Here is a 25865-nt window from a genome sequence, read left to right as displayed (position 1 = left end):
GTTAAAATGATTTTTTACAATGTGTTTTGACTGTTTTCGCGTGATTTGGGTAAAGAAAATTATGTATTTTCATCAGTGAATAGCATTTGAAAGATTGTCAAGCTACTATTGGAAGAAGTTGAATAAATAAATCCACTTCCACTCAAGGTGTTTCTCACTCGGATGCTTATTTCCTAAGTGGAACGCCAGAACTTGCGTCAATCGTTTAATGCTGCTGCTGTTCAGGCTTACGAGAGTTGATGTAATGAAAATTCAAGAGAAGAAGACTCATTTAATGCACTTTTGCAATTTTTCCTCACAGATTTTCCGATTTAAAGATGTTTTTTGCTTAGTTAAATAACCTCTTCTGTTTATACTTATCACCTTGTGTAAATGACTCTTCTGCATTCACTTTCATCATGAAACAAGTCATGAAATCAGTGGATTTTTTTTTATGTTTTTTCTTTAGTCAAAAATAATTTTGTAATTTGTTGTTTTTTTCTGTGGTCAATTGTGTGTGTGTTTTGTCGAAATCAATGGCGTAAAATTGGCACCAATCAAAGATACACTCTCAAAATTGTGATCTTGAAGAGAGGAAAACTTTTTTTTCTTTTTTATATTCAAGATCACTGCTGTGAAACTTTATCTTGAAAGAAATTCAATTACGATTTCTGACCTTTCCCTCTCGTAACATCTCTTGCCAATTAAGATATTAGATACACAAATTGCGCAATATCAGCTGAATATGCACTTACACTTTTCTTGCGATCTTGTTTATGGCGAACGCCGAGTTATTTGGTTCCATTTTCACTTTCCGCTTCTTGTGGAACTCGTTCGCGGTGGTCGCAGAATCTCTTGCGGCCGGCTATGAAACATCTAACACACAAACACATGTTGCGTAACGTCAACTATCAGTTTTGGATCACAATTTATTCGCTCGTGAAAACATGGTGCAAAAAGATTGTCAATGGGAAAGCCAAAGAAGTGTGTCTGCGAGTGAGTGACATTGAATTGATGTTGCATCATTGGATTGAAGAAATTTCTTCCAAATTCTTCACGCATTTCATCAGCTGATGTGATTTATGTGGAGACTGTACAACATGTTTTGGACTCATTTATAAATTTGAATATATTTCGCATTATTTCATTTGCATTTAGATGCATTTTATCTGGCACGCGCATTTATCGATTTTCATCGAAAACTGTCTCTTCACATTCATCTTCAAATATGAAATGTGAAAAGACATAAATTCAGTTTATCACTGAATTGTGGGATGTTGAGTGTGTTAATACTTTAGCCATGATTGCCCAAAAAAAGATCGGTCAAACTTTATGCACGCCATCACCTACATTTTCTCTCTTCGGTGCTCCAATATGACTCAATTCTGTCTCATATTTATTGCATTTCTTAGTCAAATTACTTTATAGCCTCTGTGATTGAGACACTTTCAATAATTACTTTTTCAGACACCATGAAGGTGATCTTTGGACTGTTAATAGTGGCCATTCAGTGCTTGGGAGCAGTTTTCGGGCAGGCAGACGCCGTGATGGACATATTCAGCGATTGTCGGAAGTCTTCTCCGGACTTTGATGAATGCATTCAGCGAGCCTTCAATGATCTCCGGCCACTGTTTAGTGTTGGAATTCCTGAATACAATGTGGCGCCTTTTGATCCCCACCGATCGCCGTACGTTGAGCAGAGAAGAGGCGACGCTAGAGGCCTTGGTGGCTTCCGTCTCATCCTGACCAATGTCTCGGAACACGGCTGGACAAACTCAGAAGTGACCAAATACAGAACTGACGCGAAGAACAACAGGATCGTCTACTCACAGTTTTTCCCAGAGAAAAGCCTCGATGGCGAGTATATGTTTAAGGCTCAGGCTTTAGGGAATCCAGCCAATACAAAGGGAGTGTGGAATCTAACCCTGTACAACTATAGTCAAACCACCAGCGTCACGAGGATCGGCGGTCCCGGAGGACTCCTCAAAGTCAGAGTGGAAATTGATAAGATCGGCGACATGTCCATGCACATCTCCAACTTCTTCGGCGGAAGGAGGGTTTTAGGTAATGAATTCAATTAGTCTTAACATGATTTTAATTTGAGAGATTTCTCAAGTCCACACGCTGACCAGTTAAATCACCTTGCTTTCAAAAATTATTAATCATACAAGTTTCAATGGAGTGTCAGTCTGCGTTCTCAAACATTAATTTTATGTAAATTCACAAATTTTCACGTGTCGAAATTGGGAAATCGTCAAGTATAATCTCAGATATAACGATTACAGATCTAATTACATATTTAAGTTATGAAAAAATTGTCTCTTCTTAGAAAATATCGCTGATGTTGTGATCAACTCGATGTGGCAAACGGGATTTCCATTCATCAAGCCGCTCATAAACGATTTGGTTAGGTAAATCATGCACAATTTATTCACTCTTGCATTTTTCATAATCCGTGTGTTTTTCTTATCGTGAATATTTTCTGCAGCACTGCATTTACTGACATCTTCAACGAGTCTTTCAGACATTTTCCACTGGACAGGTTCATTAAAGATTAACCATCTTCTCAGCGATGTGATTGTTTTTGTGAATAAACTAGGAGATTATACATTTTTTACCAAAATTTCAACATCCTTTCAACTGAATCGTCGCATCGTTATTCTTCAAATGGGGCAAGTGTTGGTTCCTGTTGCTAGAGGCGCTACGGGCAACTGGGATTCGGAGAGAATTTTCGAACACATTGAAGTGTCAAAAGCATGTGTAAACATTGCGAAATAAGGCATTTCGTATAATTTCAGGGTGTTTTACTCTATTTTAGTGCATTTTTTGTGATATTTTTGACTCTCTGTTGATTAACAGTATTGCATATAGAATGGAGGTGAACTTCAATAAGAGTGACATTGAGTTTGCTGAGAAGAAATATGAATGTAAGTATTTCACAATTTCCTAGGTTAGAATGCACATTTGGCGATGAGTAATTTTTTAAGAAATCCTTGTAATTCTGTTTATTTGCAGATCTTGACCACACGGCTGATGTACAGTGAGTCGAAGAATATGGGGAAGATTAAAATTCCCTTATTAATTGATCTCTCTTTGGCAGACTCCACGCATGGGGCGCTTCGCTGAAAGAGGCTTTCGAGCAGTGCGGCATTGCTATGAATGGATACATGACGGATCTGGAGAAGGTCTCTGTGGAGAATTGCTTCAAGATTGAGGCCCAGGCGGATGATCTTGAGGGGTTGCTCTTTCGCTTCTTGGACGAATTGCTCTTTCTCTTCTGCGCTGAGCCCTTTCTCATCGCCCGGAAGTTGGAGTTCACCAAGTTTGACTTGGATACCTTCTCCGTCGAGTGCCTCTGCTATGGAGAGCCATTCGATCTGCAGCGTCACCCTCAGGGCACCGAAGTGAAGGCAATAACCTACTCCGCCATGCAGATTAATCAAGACCCCACCAAAGATTTCTACGAAGTCTTTGTAATTATCGACATTTAGAGTGGTTTTGTCACCATTTTACCGTGCCTTTAATTTTTCCAATTGTGCTACTTTAAAACGGGTTCTGTTAAATTGCCTCTCAGGGCGTCACCCATTGAATTTGCTCCCATTGATGCTGCATCTCAAAGAGCAGAGTGACGAATTCAAATTGGGTCAGCCACACATCCTATAAATTTCGGCTGGAATAAAAGAAAGCACCAATACATTGAACAGGACTCAAAAGACCCGATATTGCACAAAAAACCCCGAATGAGGGATGCAGAGGAAAATGCTCGAGCTGGCAACTTTTTGTGTGAACTCCCTTTTAATCTACCCTTCGTGAAGGGACACGTTTGTCTCATAAATTTCGATGCATTGAGTTCCTTTCTGATTTTTTGATTTTCGAGGGGTGGATTTTGAGGAATTCACTGAGGGTCTTCTATCTGGGACTACACATTACAAAGGATATCGCTGGTGTGTAGATTTATTCAACAAATTTTCCTTCGACAACACTGAATTCCATGTATTTGGTGAAGTAATAAAATTGGAAAAGAAAACATTTTTTTCGGTTTTGAGCTGAGTGAACAAAAAAGAATTTTGGCGCCAAAACGACTATCGAAACTTTGAGTGTTTCTTCGAAATTGTGCAACATCAATATTGTCGGTAAGCTCATTTGATGGCTATTTTATTGCATTCTCGCGATTGATTGCACCGATAATTGGAGCAACAGCTCCCCACATAGAGGAGAAGAGCCACGGAGGCTGAGTGAAATATTGGGAAATTCAGGCAAATTCCGAAAATGTGTCGTCGAAATCTAGTCCCGCCCTCTTTCGGCACTCTAGTACCGCGCACGGCTTGAGAATTTGCCATTGTGTCGTCGATTTTGAGAGGTGTACATTTGCGCGCAACTGGGTGCAAGTTAACTTTGGGGCGTGAAATTCGAGGTGACATTACGTGAGCATCTCCGGCGAAATCCTCCCTGAAAGTGGTGTCCCCTCACTGGCCGGAAGTCGTATTTTTAATTGATGCTGTTATATCGTGAATTCGGGGTGGATTTGCACGCGTAAATCGGGCTGAAAATCGAAGCGACGCGATCAAATTGCGGCCATAGCTGGGCCTCTCTCTACGCAGTCACACACACACACACACATCGTCGCGTCCGAGAGAACGAGAGAGAAGTCGGAGTAGGGCGCTTTCCGAAGCGGCAGACATTTTTCTCAGTCGCCGCGAAAAATTTTTCACAGTCCCCGATCGCCCCATTTCCGGGCATCTTCCGTGGCGTCTTGCCGGTGAACGTGGTCAGGAGTGCGCTGCGGTGCTGCCGATGGTGGTGGCTGGAGTGCAACAGGGGGCGCAGCGCTAAACGAGCTTCCACGGGCGGCCCCGGACTCCCGGTGTCACTGCGTCGTGGGAATGCCTGGTAGCCACATGAGGAGCCGCAGATAGGATCACCTGCATGTGAGTAGTGTTTTTCCCAGCACCTCGGGATGGGCTTTTTTCTCCGCCCACGGCGGCGCAGGGCTTCTCCGGAATTTGCTACGCACTGACGCGGCGCTGCGACGGACGCGGCCATGACGAACGGTGCGTGTGGCTTGGCCGTGTGCGCTTCAGCCTGTGGTGGTGTTCGTGGCTTGTCCGCATTTCCATGGGGGGAGAGCATGAGGCTCTGCGGAGCCCGGCAGCGCCCCATGACTTCCGCCCTCTTTCAAGGTGACGACCACCCGCGCCCGGCCGAATGGCTCCGGGACGGCCCGAGCTGTGCGTGAGAGTGCGTGTGCGCCTCTCGTCCCGGAAGGGTCGCAGCAGCAGAAGCGAGTGTGAGGAGGAAAAATGGATAAAGTGTGCTCAGTTGGTATTGTTTCTGGCCCAAGAGGCCGCTCTATCTCTTGCTCTCGCGGGGCCATCACATCCACCTTCTTGCCAGTCGCGCCAAATGGGTGAGCAAAAGTGACAACAAAGTGTCCGGAAGCTTTCGGTGCGTCAGTCTCGAACTCTCTGGCAAATAACCTCAAACTCCCATCGATCCAATTTTCACAGTGACTCGCTTCGCCCTCGCGGTGGGCCTTATTTTTCGCGGAAATCGTGGGTATTTGGCGGGTGTTTGAGTCTCACAAGAGGTGGGGGGCAGGAGGAGTGTTGGCCAAGAACTCTTCCGGGGCGCGTGGAGAATGCATGCCAATTGACATCTCGGGTGAGTTTGTGTGACTCTTCAAGTCAGCGCCCCTCGTTATGCACGTTTTTCCACCCGGGAACCCCCTCGTCGAGCTGCTTCACTCCGGAAAAGCCTCTATCGTGGCTTCCGGCAAGTTTGCCGGCAAGATGTAGGGCTCAGTGTGCAACATTGTCTATCTCTCTTGGTCCGCCGGCTGAGGTTTGGCCGGGGAGGAGGAAAAGAGCTAAACATTCTGCCGCTCTGTAACCTCTTTCTGGCTATATGCTCGCCTTCCAGACAAAGTCGCCATTTTATACACAAATGCGCAAATACAATTTTCATTTTAATGCTGTATTGGGCAATTCTGTAACACTGAATGCCAAGTGGTTTTCTGGGGAAAATGAAAGTGAAGATTCTGAGGGTGAACTGATGAGTTGAGGAGTTTGAGGCGGAAACTCAGGTGATTAATTTGGCAAAATGCTTTTCTTTCGCTTTTAGGGAAGAAGGGCAAAAAGGGGGGAAGTGAAATGTGGATTTAAGGGCGGCTCTTTGGTCAAATTCTCAGATCTTTTTGGGTGCCCAATTGAGTTGTGATTATATTGTCTGTGAAGTGCGGAGAGCGCAAACATCCCAGACACACAGTGTTGATCAAACTGGTTCCCTTTTTTCTTCTTTACCCCAAAGCATTTGTGTATTGAGAGGAGGCCCAAGAAGAAAACACAAGAGATGACCCATGTATTTATTGAACTTCTCTCTTCATGAGGTGCTCGATCGATCCTTCGCGTAGAAATCCAGTCTTTCGTGTCTAGTTCATTGAAATACGGTGGATAAAAAAGACAAGAGAATGAGCCGGTGTTGTCCAATATATTGTGCCTCTCTGTGACTCTGTGTAGAGATGTTGGGACTACTCTTTTGTAGATTTTGGTGTGGTGTGTGGTGGAGATACGACAAGAGCGACAGAGAGAGAGAGAGAGAGCAAAAGAGAGTGGAAAAGAGGAATTTTTCTCATTTTAAATGGGTAGCTCAAGTGTATGAGATTGAATTTCACATGATATTTGGGGTAAGGAGAGCCCATAAGAAGAGCATCTCAGAGGCCTGGAAGACGGAAAAAAGTCGACTACAGCATTTTGGGAAGGAGAGACACACGAGAGGGCGCAAAAAGGCCAGGAATGCAGGGAAATGATGCGCTGAGGATGGGAAGATGTTGAAATTTTTGGCGGTAGGAAATTCTTATTGGAAAGCTTCCTTTTCGAATTGGGATTCAAAGGATATTATTCAGTGTTTGTGAATATTTCTGAGTAGAGTTCCATTGCAAAGCTTTGTGGTTTCCATAAAAAACGCGATATCAGGAGAAGTTTTGATAAGATTCTGGGTATATATTTGTAATTTCCAGGTTGAATTTCACTCCATAGTAACTTCTATTCCTCTACTGACTAGAGAAACAGAGTTCAGGGCAGAGGGGGAACGGGAAATTGCACTAGAAATTGAGCGATTTTTTGCGATTGTCCTCTTGAACACGACAATCAGTTAGGACAGGACTAGTTGTGGTGACAAAAGGCTTTGAGACCCAACATGAGGTCGATGACTCGACATGAGCGCGTTGCTTGAGCTGAAAAATTTCTAAACGCACTTCTTTATGCTCTTCTTGCCTGTCCTCTCTTCCTGCTTTCGTGTGAGTTTTGCATCAGGAGGCCCACAGAGCAGCTTCTTTCTCTATGGCACAAACCATATTCCATTGTCTCCCTCGTTAGATTGCTGCCGAGAGGCCTATAATCTCATGAGTGCGCGAAGGGTGAGATTGGTGAGGGACAGAGAAGGCTATATGGGTGGCCAAATGAAGGGATGTGCTGAGCCGCGCTGAGGGTGAAGCTGAAATTTGTTGTTTCAGTTTCATCCCTCTTTCGATATCGTCCAAACTCTCGTGCGGTGCGAATGTTTGAATATACTGTCGTTACGCCATTCGAGGAGTTTCTTCAGCGAAATGCTGTAAAATTACCATTTTAACTGGTGTAATTTTGGTGTCTTTTTTGTAATATCCTCCTTGGCGTGCTCTTTAACAACAGTTGGTGTGTTGCCTAACCGTTTTCCTTGCGCGGTGTGCGCGGGGTGAAATGGAGGGTGGGCGTTTGATGTTGTGAGTGACGCAGAGTCGTGTCGAATGGAGGGGTTGCGGAAAATGAACGCGCTTCACTCTCAATGAGTGAAGGAAATGAGGAAAGCAGCAGCGCGATGGTTTTCACCGGATTTTGGACATTGTGCAGAAATGTTCGCAACATCCATTGATCCATGGCAGTGAGTCGCGAAAGAATGGCTATGATATTGACAAGGTATTGCCCTCGGGAACTTCCCTCTTTGCATTGCATCATGATTGTGTGAAATGTGTGGCATTTTGGCTTGGGTAGGGGAGACTGCGTTGGCCCTTTCGGTCTCGGAAAAATGCCAGTGTGAGACAAATGGCGCCCTTTTTCCACTGCTGGCGTTGAGCAGTGAGTTTATCAAAAGCCTTTGGGTTGGTAATGTAATATATTATTGCTACTGATGAAAATGGGTATGGATGATTTTGTATGCGTTTCTCCTGGGTTGTTTTTTTTTCCTCTCTATTTTCTTCTTCCTTCAACTCTTATGTGGTTGAATAAGCAAAAGAGAGAGAGAGAGCAGATGAGTGCATTTTATGTGTAGCTTTTTTTCGGGACAAAGGGGGAATAAATGTGCAGTGCTGAAGAGCGAACAGCAACAGTCGCTGTGAGGAACGGTGAGGGTTGCTCATCCGGTTTCATAATTGCTGCCTTCATTCGGAATCTCTCTCGCTCTTAACCATACTCAGACGCGCGCGAGGAGCATTTTGCCTCAACCGTTTTGGGCATGGAGAGAGAGAGAGAGTGTGTGGAGGGAATTTTTATCCATATAGGTACGATGTGTGGTTGTGAATAAAATTTTTCAATATGTAGATATATGAAGTCTCTTTTTCGGTGGTGTGTTGTGTGCATGCATTTCACTCTCACCCGGGTGTCGCGGGCTTTTCCTTGTCGCTGCCGCTCTGTTTCGCCCCCCGATTGACTCGATCCAATGCACGCGGTATTATTGAGTACATGAGAGTTGTATGTATATCTTCTTTCCTCTCTCTCTCTCTTCCTCTCTTGGCAAAACAACGCAAGATGGGTAATGCTATACGCGCGGCTTGGTTGGGCTGGAGAGGCGCGCGAGGTGGGCAAAAACAGAGGCAATCATTAGCATTTTTTCCTCTTGTTGTTTTTTGTATTTTTCTCGTGGAATAAAAATGTGTGTAATATAGAATTTTGATACATCTCCTCTGTCTGTTCTTGTATACTTTTCAGGAATGCTGACTGGTGGTTGATTCTCTGTGGAGACAAAACAAGCTGAAAGAGAGTGGAGCAACGGAGTCGAGAGCACAAGAAGCACATGTAATGCAATTGAGTGATCATCATCTCTGTTGTGCGCTAGAGAGGTATTTTCTTCGTCAATTGCGTTCTGCGGGCGCGGACCGCCATTTTGGGGAAGAAGAGGACACAGAGTGCCGGTGAATAGCTGCTCCTTCGCTGAAAATTGGCGTAGGTCTATCTCCTTTTGGATGGGGTGTTGAGGAGCCACAGTGTGACCACAACGGGGGTGTGGGTAGACGAGCGCGCGAGGGTGTGCTTTCTGCTGGCAAGAGAAGAGAGGAGACGGAAGAGAGAGAGAGAGAGAGAGTGTGTGTGTGAAGGAGCGTGAGCCCCACAGAAGCTAAGTGACGTGGAGAGAGAGGAAAAATGCCCAAATATATGACGCACCCCAATACAAATCAGACTGGCGGTATATTCAGTGAATATCGACCAAATGAGGATGGTGACGATCAGCTAGACATGAATATTGAGAAGAGTGTTGCCATATCATCATCATCGTCTGTTATTCCCACCGCCATTTCAGCAACATCCAATTCTGCCTCACCATGCGCCGGCAGTACAAAGTCTGTCAAGACACTAAACACGGGCAACCAGCTGAGGATCCGTTCGCATCTGCTGGACCATGGCTACGGATCCACCCTTCAGCCGCCGCAGTTTATGCGTGGCAAGGCAGATCAATATATCACGAATTACTACAGGGTGAGTAAGCTGTTAGCGCTAGTTTTGTGAGATGACAATGTGAAGATGTGCGCTCTTTACCGATGATGGGTTTTTGTTGTGTTTTTGCAGCAAACGAAGCGCCGCCATACAACATCGGCGCCGGGTCCACCGTCGAAACAGGCGAAAACAGATAAATTGGTGGATTCGAAGAAGCGATACTCGGAGGGCGCATGGTTAGTAGAGAGAACTCGATGATTTTTTTTTCTTCTTCTGGATGCCCTTCTCGCCACCCCACTGTAACCGCGATAATGACACATGGTTTTCTTCATCCTCCTTTGCAGTTCACCGGTGTGTCGATATGATACTTCACTGGGGCTGCTCACGAGGAAATTTATGGAGTTGCTGCAAACATCGGCGGATGGTGTTGTGGATCTGAATGTCGCATCGGCCAAGTTGAATGTGCAAAAGCGTCGAATTTACGACATAACCAATGTTCTCGAAGGCATTGGGATATTGGAGAAGAAGTCAAAGAACAACATCCAATGGAAGTGTGGCACAACACTCACGGAGTTGACAAAGGATGTGAAGAGGGAGAGTGACTATCTGGAGCAGAAGGAGAATCGGCTGGACTTTCTAATTGCTCAAATGCGTGATGAGTTCAATACGCAATTCGAGACGAATCGATATGGATATATAACACGACAGGATCTCGCCTCGATAGACATGTTCAAAGATCAATCTGTTATAGTTATCAAAGGACCACAGGATGCCAAATTAGTGGTGTGTATTTGTTGTTTTTCGTTTTTCCTTGTGTATTGATTTGTCAATGTGTTGTGATATATTGAATGAAATTCACAATGAAGAATCGCAACGCAGACAAACCAATTGCACGATTATTTGCATATCTAGAGTGCAAAATTGTAAGAAGCAATAATATTGCGGCACTCTTATAATATTCTACTCCGACTTGGTAATCAGTCAAACGGAAATTTTTTCACTGACTCACTTAAATTTAAATTTTCTATTGAATCACAAATTTGACGATATATTATTCCAGTTCTGAACGTTCATTTTCGTGGCAGCATAAATTATGCTGGAAGAAGTGCTGACATCATGGTTTAATGACTGGAAAACTTACAAAATTCACACTATATGTACATATACATATAATGTATTTTGTAGAAATTTATAGCTTAGTGAGCTTGTGTCTGATTGGGTGGTGTATATATACATGTAGCTCGCGTATGTGGTGTAAAGAGATTTTCCACATCACAGGATTTGAAGCGAATTTGCAATGAAACTACCATAAAATGGTTGATAATTTAATTTTTATTGCATTACCAAATTGACTTTTTCAATGAATTGCTTGTAACACGGTATGAATATTGATTGATAAATCTTCTGATGGGAGATTTAACTTGGACAGGCTTTTGAGATGGTCTCTTCTATATCATAAATTTGTAATGATTATGTGTGTGTGTGTGCTTGCTTGCAGATACCGGAAAATGGTGGTTTGGAGATAATGTTGAAGTCGGAGAAGGGTGAAATAGATGTATTCTTGTGTCCAGACGCGAGTTCGACGGACAACTCGTCCCAGTACTCAACCACAGAGCAATTGTTGAAGGACATTAAGCCAATGTTTGCTTCTGGCTCATATAATAAATTCATGAGTCCAAAGCGAAAATCCTGTAAGTGCGCTACTGAATCTCAATCTCCTGCATTTATATAGCTTCGTTTGCCGCCTCTTCATCACCACGAGATGACTTTCGTGTGTGTTTGGAGAGAGTGAGTGGCGAGGCTTTGGAGTGTTTTAGTGGTAATTTTTATGTGGCTCTCTTTTTGCGCGCACACAGTGTACGGCGTGAGTTCGGCCCAGAGGAACCTTAATCCGCTGCTCGAGGGGGATGGAGTGGACAGCAAGAAGAAGATTTTCGATGGCATCGAGGACTTTGGCATGAGTGTCACTCGACCTGTGGTGACACAGCAGGAGGCATCATCGATGATGGGCACTAAAGGCAATACATCGGTGCTTGGCCGTGGGGAGATCAAGAGGGAGGACAGAGTGTCCACGGAGAGTCCCAAGAAGGAGAAGTCGACGCTGAAGAGCGACGGGAAGTTGTCATCCAGTCCAGATGAGAGACAATGGACGCTGTTCAATGAATATGATTTAAGTCCTAACCACCTGTCTCAAGTCAATGGTGAGTTGAATTGGTGCCTATTGATGATGCTTACTATCTACATATATATTTTCCCATATTCCATCTTGACAAAAGTGCTTTGTGAATATTCCATTACTGTTTAATATGCTTTCCACATTTTGTGTGCCGATATTCCATACAATGCATATCGCAGATAATCATCATGGGGTTTATCATCCTCTGTTTGTGCGCTGACTAAAAACAGTAATTGATATTTGCAAAGTATACATATTTCTGTGAATGCTGAAGGATTTACAGTCTGGATGATGGTCCGCGTGTGAGGGTGCTTCTGGAAGGCAGAGATAGAGATAGATTGACCACAGGAGAAGAGAAGAGAGAGCGAGAGAGATTGATCGTTTGGGAGTTGTTTGTCAAGGACTCTGGCTGTGACCAGCGTGTTTTTGACATCGCATCACAGTCTGAGTTCTTGCTGAACGATTTCTCTCATGAAGGCAACAGTGTGTGCACGAAAAGTACATTAACTATATCGTTTAATACCTTCCTCATCATACATTGACATTCTAATCTTGCATTATATCGTGTGTGTTTGGAGGAAGATCAACGGCCAAGAGAGTGTTGCTGCTGTGTGTCTCTTTAAAGGAAAAGAAAAGAAAAAAAAAACAAGAAAATGCTTCTGTTTCATCATTAAGCTTCTCACGCCAGTACTAATCACATTTGTTAATAGTTTTATCTTCTCATTGAGTGGCCTTTTGGGGCAAATATTGACGCTATATGAGAGGGAAATAAGAGTTTTTTGTGTGTGCGTGTGTGCAATTTACCAATGGGCTTCTCATTCTTTTTGTGTGTTTCCCTCTTATCTTGTGAGTGAGACGAAAGGAGGAAATTGTCATGGGGAAAATTCACACCTGCGCTGAAGGCTCGTGGGTCTGCATGTCCGTTTGCAATTTTGTAGCACCATGAGATTCAGCTCTGGTGTGGATTAAATGTCTCTAACCGCTTTCATGTCTCTTTCTGTCACCATCACAAATATGTTCATCATGAATTCAGACGCCACGCATTTTACACCTGAAAGTAAAAAACAATATATGAAACAGTGATATTTAATATGAATGCTTGTATGGTCGTTACTCGAAGTGTTTGAGGAGGAAGAGAGCAGTTGTTTTGTGTGTGGAGAGCAGACAAACAATTTAATTTTAGCCGGTTCCACTATAAATTTAATGGGAATGTCATATGTACATTTTTTGCTATAGAATATTTTGATGAAATTTTCAGAGCATTTTCAAAGCAAAAATGCAATAAAGAAAAGAATTTCATGGAGTGAAACATTCCAAATAGATGATATTGTGAAAAATTTGCTAGTAATAGAAAACTCCATCGTGACACGGTGTTAAGCTGTGATATTTTGAGAAATGGAGTTGGGAAAATGCGGAGAGTAATTGAAATGGGGACTTTAGAAGCAATTTTCTAAATGTGCCCCTTCTTATCGCAAATACTGCTGAAAATCCTTCGCATTACATTCGAGTGGCGACTGTGTTTTTCAATATATTCAAATGAGATGACAATGGCGGTGTCGTGGGGGGACGAAGAGATGTCCCTGATTCGGTGGCAATAATGTGCAGACTGTGAAGTGCTAATGCTCCTCTATTTCCTTCACAATATAGAATTTGAGTCATTCCTGTGCATCGAACCACCTCCCCTGGATACCGACTACAATTTCTCCCTGGGACAGACGGAAGGATTATCCGATCTCTTTGATGATATGATGTAGGAGGTGGTGAAGGAGCGCTCGTGGTGGAGTCAATGCGACGAGGCGGCGGGAAGCACTTTTTGCCATGCATAGGAAAAACCAATTTTGTTGAATCATCGTCCTGAATGTGAGAGAGAGAGAGAGAGAGTGAGAGTGAGAAAAGAGAGCACAGCGGCATGTGACAAAGGGGGTTGAAGAGAGCGCAAAGCTCAGAGAGCAAGCGAAGGAAGAGGAAAAGAAAATCTACCCTTACTTTAGCGAGCGAGAGAGAGAGAGAGGAGAGATGATAAAAAACAAGAATTATCAATTAGAAATACATGAAACTTGTCTCTAGGTTTATTTAAGAGTATAAGTTCTTAAATGAATGGAAGATAATACAAATTAGTAACTTCCGCTGTAGATAAAGAAGGATGCGAAGAAGAATAATGAGGAGTGAGAAAGAGGAAACTATTGAAAGAATATTTTGTATATGTACAAAGTAAATAACTTATAAGTGATCATAACTAGACAATTAAATTTAGAGAAGATGCAGAAAGAGGAGAAAAGTACAGAGAGAGAGAGAGAGAGTGTAAGGAGAAAACGAGGAAGAGTGAAAACATACACAAAAAAAACAAATAGTTATGTATAGTTACTGGATGAGATATGAGAGTATAATGGTCTTTAGGAGAGCAGGAGAATAAAACAGCACAGACGAATTGTTTTTGAAAACGGCGGATAGAACTCCACCATAGGCATTGTATAATAAATAATGTATCTAATTGTAAAATGTATAAATTAGAGGCAAACTCATATTTTGTACTACTAAAGAGAGAGTGCGTGGATGAGGAAGAGAGAGAGAGAGAGGTAACTGTTACAAAAAATAACACAAAATACAGAGAATGGCAAAGATGACATCAAATTTTCGATTGTAATTTGTAGATGATGAAGAGCAGGATAGGCGTGAGGTGAAGAATGATGTAGACTCACTGTAATTGCAGATCTAATTGCACTAGAAAAGCGTGTGCAGGTGGGCATGCCAATTGGACTTTAGATTTCGAAATTTGTTTAAATGTCAAGATTGTTGGTCTATTTACTGGAAGAAGAACCGGAACAAAGGATAGAGATGATATGATGAACAAGAAAAAGTCTCTTGATTCACACAATTTGAGTGGAAGAGTCAAGGGTGATTTTGCATAGAAACATGTCCAAAATTACCTGAAAGATTATTCTAAAGAAAAATGTATTTCTTTGTGTGAACAAGATTGCACGATTCTTTTTCGTTGAATATGTAATTTGCACAAGTAAGGAAAAACACACAGACTTTTGTACTAAATGAATGATTAGGGCACTGAAAACGGGTAAAAATTGCTGAATTTCTCTTTGGATGAAAAGAATGGAAAGAAATGTCAAAATTAATTTTAACACTTTGCATACGATGACTGCATTTTCAGTGAAATTATGTTTTATTATCTGTTCTATTGATGTTTGTTTTTGCGCTGAGTTTTCCCGCCCACGAGGAGAGCGTTTTTATTTCTTTCTGTATACAAAGTAGTAAAGAGAAAAAAAATGTAAAGAACGAAGTTTTATGAATTGTAGGACAAACTCACGATAGCGTGAGTGAGGAAATGAGAGAAAATGGGAAAAAAAGAACTGAGTGAGTATTGAAAGAAGCAAAAGTTGCAATTTATTGTTAATATTTTTTTTCTTTAAAAATAATAAATTAGTATTTTTATTCTGACAATGGATTCTACCGCGTATACTTATTTTCCAAGAATATTGTAATTTGCAAAGTGAGGAAAATAGTAATTGAGGGTGAGAGAAAATAAAAAGGAGTTTCCACGAGCAGTTGGTGTTTTGAATGTTTGAATGCGTGTACTAAAAGCGGTTTTGGTTCTGTTTAGTCCTGAGCGGCGGCGCTGGCGCGACTCATCGACGGGGCTGTCATCGCGGGAAATTCATCGACTTGTCATCGATTGCCATCGATTTTCTCACCCATGTCGCCATTTTTCCCCAGTTTGGCGGCTACGAGCAGCACCATCTGCGCTAAAAAATAAATGGCGTAATCAGTGAGCTCTGTTGTAATTAGCGCATTTTCTTGTAAATAGCTTTGTGTACAGTTAGTGATAATTCCGTGTTTAATTTCTAATCAAACGTGGTGCCTCCGGTGGTGTGCATACAGCGACGAACACAGAGTGAACAAGAGTGGACAAGTGAGGGCTGTGTTTAATCAATTTTCGTGGGACCTCCACCGCGGTGTTGCCTAGTGCGCCCCCACCCCGGCACTCTCCGGCTTCGTGAGACGCCGCGGACGCGCTAGAGAGGCACCCGGCCGTCCCTGGATCGCCCAGGAGGCTCCCCGGCGCACGATCTCGCATCACTCAGTCGCCTGCCCATCTCCGGCGAGAGGTTTTGTGTACATTTGCCGTGCCGCCGCGTCGCGCCTTCCGTGTGTTTTCAAACAAGCCGCCGCAGGCCGCACACATCCAGCCGGCGACAAGCTCTCGGCCTCAGCTCGGAGCCCGGGTGGATGAGACAGTTGCAGCCATTGGAAGCAGGTAAGCGGGACCCCCACCCCTCGAGTGACCCTGAACGCCCGGGTGAGCCGCTCAAGGCCGCCGGCGACACGCCCGGAGGTCGCACTTCCTTTGTGGTGGGTTGCCTTTGTGCGCGGCGGCCGGGGGCCGCGCAGAGGGCGCTCGTGGCCCAATGGCGGACGGTGTGTTTGTTTCAGCCCGGCCGGCGAGCGAAGCTCCACTGACGCACGGCAAAACAACGCCGGGCCCCTCCATCGCCCCGTGCCCCCACCCACGGCGCCCGGCGAGCGGGGGAGACACCTTTCCGGACGGTGGAGCGCTTTTCTCTCGCTTTATTTGTGTTTTGATGTGCTCCGACGTCACAAACATTCTCGCTCGTCAAATGGGATGTCAACAAAATGATTTTGTGCGTTTTGGGCGCCCAAGAAAAAGAGGTTTGCAGATTACACGGCAGAAAAAAATGCTGTGCTGGGGGTAATCCTGGTTGGGGGGGAAATTGAGGATGGATTGCTTGTGAGGTTTTTTCGCTGGGCTGCCCGGGGGGTATTTGGGATACAAGTTTGGTCTTTTAGGATCTTTTATCTTGTGCAAACTTCTCTAGAGGAAATAATTTTCCGCTTTATTGTACGCTGGAACTGAGTTAGAGGATAAAAGGTTACAGTTTAACCTTGGCCCAGGGATGAGCATAAAGGCAGCTTTCGCGAATTAACTAATGATTAATCCTTGAGCAAATTGATCCGATAAACTGAGTAGTATCATCAAGTGTTAGGATTATCGTTTCTCGTGTGGCTTTTCGCCGTTACACAGGAGACGGTTTGCGGATACTTGCACAACTACGTAATCCAGTGAGCCAAAACTCTTATAGGACATGATTAAACCTAATTTTTGCCGAGATGATATCATTTCGCATCTGTCACTTGTATAAAAGTTATCAAATTCACGTATATTTTGGTTGGCTTTGATGCGATGAAGAAAAGTGTTATTAATAAATAAATGTTTATTCATATTTCAAGAAATTGATTAAGAGGAATTTTTTTTTTAATATGCTTAACTTTGTGATGTTTTTTTTTTTTTTAAATATATCCCTGATTTTTTAACACATATTCTATCACTATTGCACATATATAATTGGCATAATATTGATATAATGAAAGTTCAGAAATTATTTTCGCTTCAGGGCATGATTTTGATTGAACTTTTCAATTAAAATAATCAAAAACCTCATAGAGTTATTTTTAATCTTGCGTAATTATAATTTTATTGAGCGTTGAGAGCGCTGAAAGGATCAAATTTCAGTTATAGAATTTATCTTTGGCTTAACGTTTTTCATCTATCCGATTTCTCGCCGCAAACGGAGATTCTGACGTATTGATTTCTTCCATTTCTTTTCTTTGCGTTAATTTATCGCAACATTGCATAAAAGAGAGTATTGAAGCACCCACTCAATTGAAATGTGTAAATCTCTGCAAGTCGCGTGGTGGAAATGAAGGAAATTGACAGATATTTGTGCACACATTGCTTCTATTGCAGTTGGATCAGCGCAACAACGAAAGCCGCAACGGCGACAGGTAAATCAGACGACAGCCACTTTATCAACGCACCCGTTGACAACGGCATGAAGCTGCTCGGGGGCACCGATGACGGCGGTGGCCGTGGCCCGCCGGCGCGGTCCCAGGACGACGCGGCGGTTGGCTATGTGTTCCAGCGACACTCGCACGAGCCCGAATTCCATCAGTTCAAGCAGCCCCGCTGGGCATCCGGCGACGATGCCATCATCGACATGGGGTTCGCCGTCATTCCGGTGAGTGTTGCCTTCGCGACTGCGACTCTTCCTCTCGTCACAGTGGCTTCCTCGGCTCGCGCGATTTGATCAGTCAACTGTGAAATGGTACAATGCTTCAGCCTGGGGCCGCAGAGCGATCAATTGACTCGATGAGATAGTTTTAGGGGTGGTGGAATTTCAATTGCCCCCCCATATTTCTCACTCTCCTGCGCGCACACTCTGGTTGCTGGGTGAACATATCGGGGCCCGGGAGAGGAGGAGATACAAGAAAAAAGAATTTTCATTGGGGTTGGTTCGTCTGTGTTGTCGCTTGTAAGACATGGCAGATATTTAATTTCCGCACATTTTCCCTCCGCAACACTAACGAACATGACAATAAATCTCACTGGGGGTTTCTTCTCGCTGTGATGTCGATTTTGCTTAGATTTGTGCTGAAAGATAATTTAATGACTGCTTAATTGTGCGAATTTATTGCAATATTTTTCTTATCTGGCGCATTTTATGGGAGGGATACAAGGGGTGAAATGGGCAACAGTTTTTAATGATCCTTGGGTGTTTTGGGGTATGGTTAACAGTGTTGTGTTTGGAGGGTATATTTTTGGGGAAGAAAGGCTTTCTGGCTTGCACGAAAAATTCATTCATCGACCTTTAATAGCCTCTTTATTTAGCGTTCACGCTGTAATTAGACAGATGTAGAATTTGCATAAAGCCTCAGGCCGTACCTCAATGAATAATTGTCGGGAAATGTGTAGCGAAAGGGGGACTTAGGGCTTATTAAATTGCCCCTCTGTTCTCAGATGCTGACGTAAGGAGTTCTTCTCGTTGCATTTATTTGTCGCGAACGTTATGCTTTTTGTATGAACGTTTCTCGAAGAATATCTTAAATATATGTTTAATTTCTTTTGTATCTCTTGCTAAATTCAGTATGAATTCGAGTTTATTTTTTGAGGTTTCTCCTCTCCTAAGGAAAAGACATTTTCTTATTTTTATGTGTGTTATCTTAAATAACAGGAGAGTGAAAACATCAGCATAAAAGTGTGAGCTGATAGAGATCTCTTTGGCGAGCATTTAGAGAGTGTGTTTTTACAACCGATAAGATGTGGAAGTATTTTTACTACCGCCACTGTACGTTTCCTGGACATTTCTGTTGAGAATCTGAAGAATGACGAGAGGGCAAAATATTACACGACATTTTTGTCTTCGGAGCGTTTTGAGCAGTCATCCAATGATACTTGTACACAGAGACATCTCCTTCTCTCCCCTGTTCGGGGGGTTATATTGTTTTAAAATGATTGAACGATGGAGGGACATTGAATGGGAAACTTCAGCGTTTAGCATTCACCGTGGGTTTTCATCAAAAGATTTGTTTCTTCATCTCTGAATAGAGAGAAGAGATGAGTGGAGTCGAGAGAGAGAGAGAGGCTTGGAAATCTAATTACGCCGGCGAAACGGGGGAGAGCAAATTGGGGGAGGACTTGGAGTGTGTGTGCGACGAGGGGGGCAAGTTAAAGGGGCTGTTCTAGGTTGAAAGGCTCAATCGATACTTTCAATATAGGGATGAGATGGTTGGAAAAAGCAACGATACAGAAGTAGCGAGCCCATTTGATATTTGAGTGTGTTGTTTGTTTGCTTAATTTGCAGAATCAAGACAAGTGGAAATACAATGGACCGATGAATTCAAGCCATAGCGGGGGTGGTGTTTCCCTGCCACCACCGCCACCGCCACACTCGTCCAAACCACATCAGATTATGGGCCATGTATCGCATCAGCTTCAGCAGCAACAGAATCACATTAATAACACTTCACAAATACTGAACCAGACACTCAGCAGTGCAACGGCCGGTCTGCCCATGCAGATGGCCGCCATCCAAGGTGGCATCTATGATCCTGTCCATCAGAACATGAATGGATTGCCAAAGCCCACGGAGCAGCTTGTCTACTTGGGCGGACAGCCGCATCTTGGTGTGATGCCACCGCAGAGTCAGTACATGACAGCAAGGAACACTGCGGCGGTGAGTTTTCACTTGATTTTCCATGATTATTTTACGTACAGTGTATAGAGAGGGGAAGAGCGGGTTAGATTCAGCCACAAGAAGCAGGTCCCTTTTCTCACTACATCGACTTTGGTGACGAGTAGAAATCTCGGAAGCAACAACAAATTGTCTCTCTAAGCCAAATTCTGCATAATTTTCGCCTTATGCATGGCTTACATGAGCTCCATCATCTAAAGCAAACAAATATTGTATCAAATTAGTGCCCGAACCTACCCGACTCTCCCTTATGGCGTAGACGTGTGCAGAATGTGAGCGTGAATGGGCGCAATATTTATGCATTCACTGGTACGATATTGTCTGGTTTAATGTTGCCATGGGGTTTATGAGAGATTTTCGGTCATGGCGGTGAAACTGAGATTCAATGCAGGGCTGGCAGATTTTCAGCACTACGCGCGTCCCACTAAAGTGGCGAGATAGTGGAGTTTTCATTTGCTCGAGCGAGCAAAGGATGTTTCTTTATACATGAATTGCAAATCGGAATTTTCTGCAGCAGCAATTGTTAAATATTTGATTGACTCTTGATGAGGTTTTCATGACTATTTACGTGGCTTTTCGTTTGGAAATAGGGTTCATTGCTGGAAAATGCACATCTAAAAATGCATAAGTCATAATGTGTCATTCAAAGCTAGTGAGGATCTAAAAAAAGATACTTTTTTGTGATATCCTGTGATATTAATGAGGACAGAAGGGCGAATTTTCTCATCTTTTATGTTGTCTGAGTGCAGTGTGTTCAGGCAAACAAATTTTCCACACAAATCCATTAAAACTATTTTTATCAAAAAAAAAGTGTGAACAATGGAAAATTGCAATGAGAGCAGTTTGTAGGGGATGTTTTAAAATTTATATACATTGCCTCTTGTTTTTCCCATGTAGTTTCAGTCTGGAAAGGCTCAAATTAATGATCTAGTAATAAGTTTTGTCTTTATTGTTGAAAACTGGACATTTACGTAATTGAGATATGAATATTTTTCAAAGTACTCTATTTCATCGTTTTTCCCGGTCATGACGTACACACAATATAAGTGAATTTGAAAAGTTTTTAATAGAATTCAAATGGACATGACAAGTGTGTTGTGATTATAAACGGAGAATTTAGTTGAAAGAATTTGCAAGAATAATGTCACTAAAACAGACAGAGAAGAAGCTATTAAAGTGAAGTTACTCCAGCATTTAGAATTCCATTTCCTCAACACCCCAATCCAATGATATTTTAATTCGGTCTCAGGGTGCAGATTAAATTATCAAGTGTAGGGAAATAATGTGCATGAGTGGGTGGCGGAGAATTTGTGTAGTTTCAATCCCTGGTGTGTTATATTTGCACACTCAGGAGTATGTTTTTTTGGTCAGAAATCACAACAATACCGGCTAGTGATCAGAGAGGAAAGTTTGTCTGACTCGCAACACTTGCTTTCTTGACAGAGACATTATTCTGTACTTGAACATCATTACGATGGCTGTTGATTGCGTGTTTTCCAGCCACTAACGACGGTGTCCTTAGCCATGGTCTCCATGGAAGAGACACGGCGATGGTTGTGGTGGGCATCAATAAAAGCTTTAATGGCATTAATAATTACGGATGAGTTGAGGGGGGATTTCCTAAGAAATTCACGTGCTGCTAAGTTGGAGGAGAAGAAATGATTAACTCTGTCTCTGGCTTACTCTCTGTTAAGGGGTGTTGTTCGCCTTGGAAGATGGCCTCTCTTCCCGCACTGCGTGGCTAGATGAAATCGTGAGATGGAGAGATAAAATTGAAGAGAATGTGTGTGTGTGTTTTTTTTGCATAATTTTTGCTTCTTGCCATATAAATTGTTGAGAATTTTATAATCGTGTTTGCAGATGATATTGCGTGTCCTTGTGGGATTTTCACTTTGTACCCTACGGTTTCTTTTTCATCTTCTGCACACGTCATTGACTTGCCCGGGTACGGTTATTCATTTCTAGCAGGGGCTGTGTGGGGTGAGAAGTGGAAAAGTGTATGTTGAAGTGAAGCCCTATAATCATATGAATATAACAACACTTGAAGCTATACATGGGGTACAAAATTCTATGGGGCATATTAGCTATCTTAAATATTTCCTTGCGTTCAAAGACATGACACAAAAAGTTGCTTGGCTTTAGGAGACGAAGCGAAGAAGATCCTAATATATGTATATACGTACATATACGTATATCTAATCGAGAGAAAAAAAAATGTGTGAGTGAGAAAACGAGCAGAGAGAAGAGAAAAGGAGTGTGTAGAAAAAGAGTGAAAATATGTGGCGTCGTAAATAAGTAAATATGCGACAAGAAGTCCAAAGGGGGTTGGTAGCGTTCAATATTTTGAACGTGAAGAAAGTTTGAGAGGAAAAAAATACCTATTTTTCCCATAAAATCCCCACACGGAGAAAATATCTTGAGCTTGTAAACATTCTATTCTTTCTTGGGTCCGATGCGAGAGAGTGTTTTGTCCGAAAATGAGTGGGTTCATCTTGGCGATATAGGAAAATCATTGAGTTGTGTCTTTAGCGATTTCACCCCATATGTGTGCTGTGTGAGAGAGGGGCGAGAGCATAAAAAGAGCGTAGAAGAGTGATACTTGATGGTGCTTAGCACTATTTTTATGACAAAGCACTATATATTTTGAATCATGGTATTTTTTCCCACCCACATTATGTACAAATGATAATTTGATAACGAAACAAACTCATATGTGGAGTAAATAGACAGTGATATTGATGTGCGATAGAACTGGGTATCGTATTGCTCTTATGTGTATGTAGGAGTTAATAAATAATGAAATGAATACGTGAAATGCTGTAAGTTTTCATAAAGATTCATCCTAGATCAACACTGTTGTTTTAGGATTTTGTACCTGAAAGTTTTCTTGTTTTCTCAAGTTTCTGCGTGGGATGGAAAACAAAGGTTATTTACGATGAGAAGAATTTGACCTAGAACTACAGTGTGTTTCTCTTATAAAGAGACAAAATGGGATGGGGAAATACTAGAAATATTGAATTCTCACATGATCTCTTTTCTATGTCATTTCAATATGGAATTAAATTTCTAACACGCAATACATTTACTTCTCATTTAAGGGGTGGATTTTGCATGATGTGCGCGCATAGAGTGTAATTTGGTGTGTTTTAGTGAATGATTCGAATTTAGTAACTTTCGAATCTCCTCTTGTAATCTAAACAACTCGAAAGTGCTCTAGAGCGGCGTGGAATTGAATGAAACAGTAAATATAGATAGGGGGTATAATTACAGTGTACCTATTCAAAATATTCTAGCCCCCTTTTCAAACTATTGATCCGCATTGGAGGATTTGAAAATTCCCATACAAATTGGGGTGTTTGTATTGAGGTTTATCGTACAAAATAGGTATTTTAACATAGTTTAAACTAGATAATAACATATGAAGAGGTAAAATAGTTTATTTCCCTGCAAGGACTTAAGTGAAACTTTAGACTGTTACCAGATTCGTTGATTGGGAGCACAAAATGTTATAGAATTTAGAAGGAAGGGAACATGACGAAAGAATTTTCATGTGGTGAAGTACGAAAGAGAAATAATTGTGGTTGATGTAAATTTCCCGGCTGAACACACCCCTCTTCTCTCCAGACTCGAACACCGTGAGCAGTGCCTGTGTGAAGTGAATATTGTTGCTGGCTTGCACTAGAATATTCTGTCTGTGTTGTCTGGAAAGGAGGTATTTTGTGGTGTGTACTGACGTCTCTTGCATTTAATTTTGTTTAGGATTTTATTTTTAGGTAGGCTTGAGGTGAAAGATCATATTAGTATACACTGTGTGTATAGTGTGTATAGAGAAGGAGAGAAAACTGAAAAGTCTCCAACATATAGAGAGGAGTGAAGATGGTGTTTGTTTTGAGATGAAGAGTGGTTCATTTGCATTGACTGTATGGTGTAATGCACAGTTTGAGAATTACTCTCTGGATAGAATATATTTCTGTCTTGCTGCCTATGTACCATTTTATATTGAATGCAATCCGGGTTGGAAGGGGGGAGGAGAAAATTCTCGATTGTGTGTTTTTTTTCTGAGCACTTCTCTTGTTTCTGTCATGGCATATGATATATAACACAAGACTTCAACTTTTCCACTATATTTTCACGTTGAATTCTTTTGCCACAGTCTTTCTTGTTGTCTTTTGTTCCTGCATTTGGTTATAACCCCAAGAGAGAGTCTGTGGACGTGAGATAGCAAAGATTTTATTTCTGGATTTGTCGCAGAAAGGTGGATTTTTCCGGGTTTGAATTTTCTCATGGATACTCAAGCATGATTAGGAAATTTCTGGATTTATGTGTGTACATAAGTTGAATATGGGTGATGTGTGCGTTGAATTGCGCTCATGTTTGTACATAATATGCATATATCTCTCTAAGCGCATGGATGAATTGCTAGGTAGAGAAGCACTCGGTTTCCACATAGAATATTCTCTGCAGCACTTGGCTAAATCATTCTGCTACATAGTGGATACTTACTACTACCGGTATGGTTGAATCTATTTTTCATATGCCGGTTGTCCTTTTCTGGCTCTCCTCTCTCGTCATACCATGTTGCAATTGAATGTGAAAATGTGGAGCCGGGGTGTGAGTGAGAGAGTGCGAATTGGGTATGACAAGGTAGGAATATCTCCCGGAATATGTTGTGTGTACTTTCTGAGATGTTATTTCCATTTATACACAACACACATTACACATTATGTGGGAACATTATTTACTTTGTTATGATGTATACATTGTACATACAGAGGGTTAGAGTGAGATGGGAAATGTGTGTGCAATGTATAGAGAGAGAGAGAGAGGGAAAGAGAGAATAAGGGAAAATCTGTGGGTGTGTGTTGAATTGAAATGCGTGAAATGTGTCTCTCCATCTCACTTGTGATCCCATTTGTATCCCATATAGCATCTCTGTCGAGTGCCAAAGGAGGAAAAGCTGGTTGTGTTTGGTGTGGTATTTGCCTGGGACGATGACGGGTGTCGGATTCTTTTTTTTCTTGATGCGCGACTCTTTAAGAATATATAATGGGCATATACAATACTTAAAATGGGAGAACATATGACTCTCTGAAAATAGAGGTGTTCATTAATTGCAGAAGCCATGTGCATAGGGAAGAGCGAGAGAGGGGATCTCGCAAAGTGGAGAGTCGGTGGAGTTTGTGTTGGACAACAGTGGCACTGTGTTGACTGCGTCGGTATATGTTCACGTATGTATTGTACATAATGTGCCTCGGAGCTGGTGGAACATTCAATTTGACTTGGTCGTCTCCAATTTCTGATCAGAGTTCTTACTCTGCTTGTGACTATTGTACATAAAATATTGTAGAATAATCCGTAGTGCGTGGTCCAACAGTGTAGTTTTGACTGTTAAAACAGAGGGCGGCTGGTGGAAAAAGCTGTGAATATTCTCTCTAAATGCTGCTTTGTTCACGAAATTAGTAGCAAAAAGCTCTGTCTCTCTCTCTCCTTCTGTCTTTATCTCTCGATTTTTGGACATAGAACGGAAAAACAAATAAAACAGAGGACAATAATTCTGCTGTCCGGCGACAATAGCTAATTTGGAGTGATATAAACACAGTTGAAGTCTATTGGAATCGAATTTGTCAGGCCATTGGCGGAGGGAAGAAGTTGTTGTGTGTGACTGGAGGGCAGGAAAGGGGAGAGATATCTTGAGGTTTGGGAGACAGAAAAATGCATCAATACATTTTGTCGTGTGTTATTGGGTGGGAAATCAATTGTGTGACAGTGTTTGAGAAAGTTTTTACACCCTCATCACGCCGGAGATACACATACTCTGGGGTTTGAGAATGGGGTGTGAGGGTGAAGAGATGAATTTCGGAATAAATATGATGTGGAGGAAAGTTTTGTAAAAGCTTCGTCCCTCGAGTTGTAAGCTAAATTGTGGACTCTTGTGTGTGAAGTGGTGGGTCCAGTTGGTAATTTTCAAAC

The 25865-nt window shown here is 42.3% G+C and overlaps 3 protein-coding genes across 15 annotated transcripts in view; all 3 read left to right on the top strand.

Moving 5' to 3' along the window:
- The first annotated feature begins 1470 nt into the window (after window positions 1-1470).
- On the top strand, window positions 1471-2581 carry LOC132256238 (uncharacterized). The gene is made up of 3 exons (XM_059752535.1): window positions 1471-2043; window positions 2309-2390; window positions 2468-2581. Exons 1-3 carry the CDS (start codon window positions 1527-1529, stop codon window positions 2535-2537), a joined length of 669 nt encoding a protein of 222 aa, XP_059608518.1. The 5' UTR covers window positions 1471-1526; the 3' UTR covers window positions 2538-2581.
- A 154-nt stretch (window positions 2582-2735) lies between these two features.
- On the top strand, window positions 2736-15292 carry LOC132257043 (transcription factor E2F1). 3 transcript variants are annotated; one of them, XM_059753776.1, is made up of 7 exons: window positions 4304-4907; window positions 8937-9701; window positions 9792-9895; window positions 10004-10442; window positions 11158-11350; window positions 11516-11860; window positions 13483-15292. In XM_059753776.1, exons 2-7 carry the CDS (start codon window positions 9369-9371, stop codon window positions 13587-13589), a joined length of 1521 nt encoding a protein of 506 aa, XP_059609759.1. In that variant the 5' UTR covers window positions 4304-4907; window positions 8937-9368; the 3' UTR covers window positions 13590-15292. The 3 variants fall into 3 exon arrangements, 2 of the variants coding, with proteins under 2 accessions (XP_059609759.1, XP_059609844.1); XM_059753861.1 differs by lacking the exon at window positions 4304-4907 and adding an exon at window positions 5522-5640; XR_009468246.1 differs by lacking the exons at window positions 9792-9895; window positions 10004-10442; window positions 11158-11350; window positions 11516-11860; window positions 13483-15292 and adding exons at window positions 2736-2906; window positions 2995-3019 and having other exon boundaries at window positions 3080-4907; window positions 8937-9276.
- Window positions 15293-15543: 251 nt separating this feature from the next.
- The window catches only part of LOC132265379 (maternal protein pumilio), a 106044-nt gene continuing 95722 nt past the window's right edge, over window positions 15544-25865 (top strand). For 6 of the 11 annotated variants that reach the window (XM_059766109.1, XM_059766100.1, XM_059766090.1 and 3 more), the window contains exon 1: window positions 25125-25314. Coding sequence is in view for 2 of the 11 variants with exons in the window: in XM_059766020.1 (XP_059622003.1) it covers window positions 17697-17882; window positions 19506-19877 (558 nt within the window). In the remaining 9 variants the exon portion in view is untranslated. Of the gene's footprint in view, window positions 16103-17611; window positions 17883-19505; window positions 19878-25123; window positions 25315-25825; window positions 25853-25865 lie in introns of those variants that run through there. The other 5 variants (XM_059766020.1, XM_059766012.1, XM_059766118.1 and 2 more) reach the window with 4 other exon arrangements.

The sequence above is a fragment of the Phlebotomus argentipes genome, unplaced genomic scaffold (genome assembly GCF_947086385.1).
Source record: "Phlebotomus argentipes unplaced genomic scaffold, Phlebotomus argentipes genome assembly contig_6, whole genome shotgun sequence".
NCBI classification, from domain to species: domain Eukaryota; kingdom Metazoa; phylum Arthropoda; class Insecta; order Diptera; family Psychodidae; genus Phlebotomus; species Phlebotomus argentipes.
The sequence above is the reverse complement of the archived record's forward strand: the minus strand, read 5'-3'. Positions and strand labels throughout refer to the sequence as shown.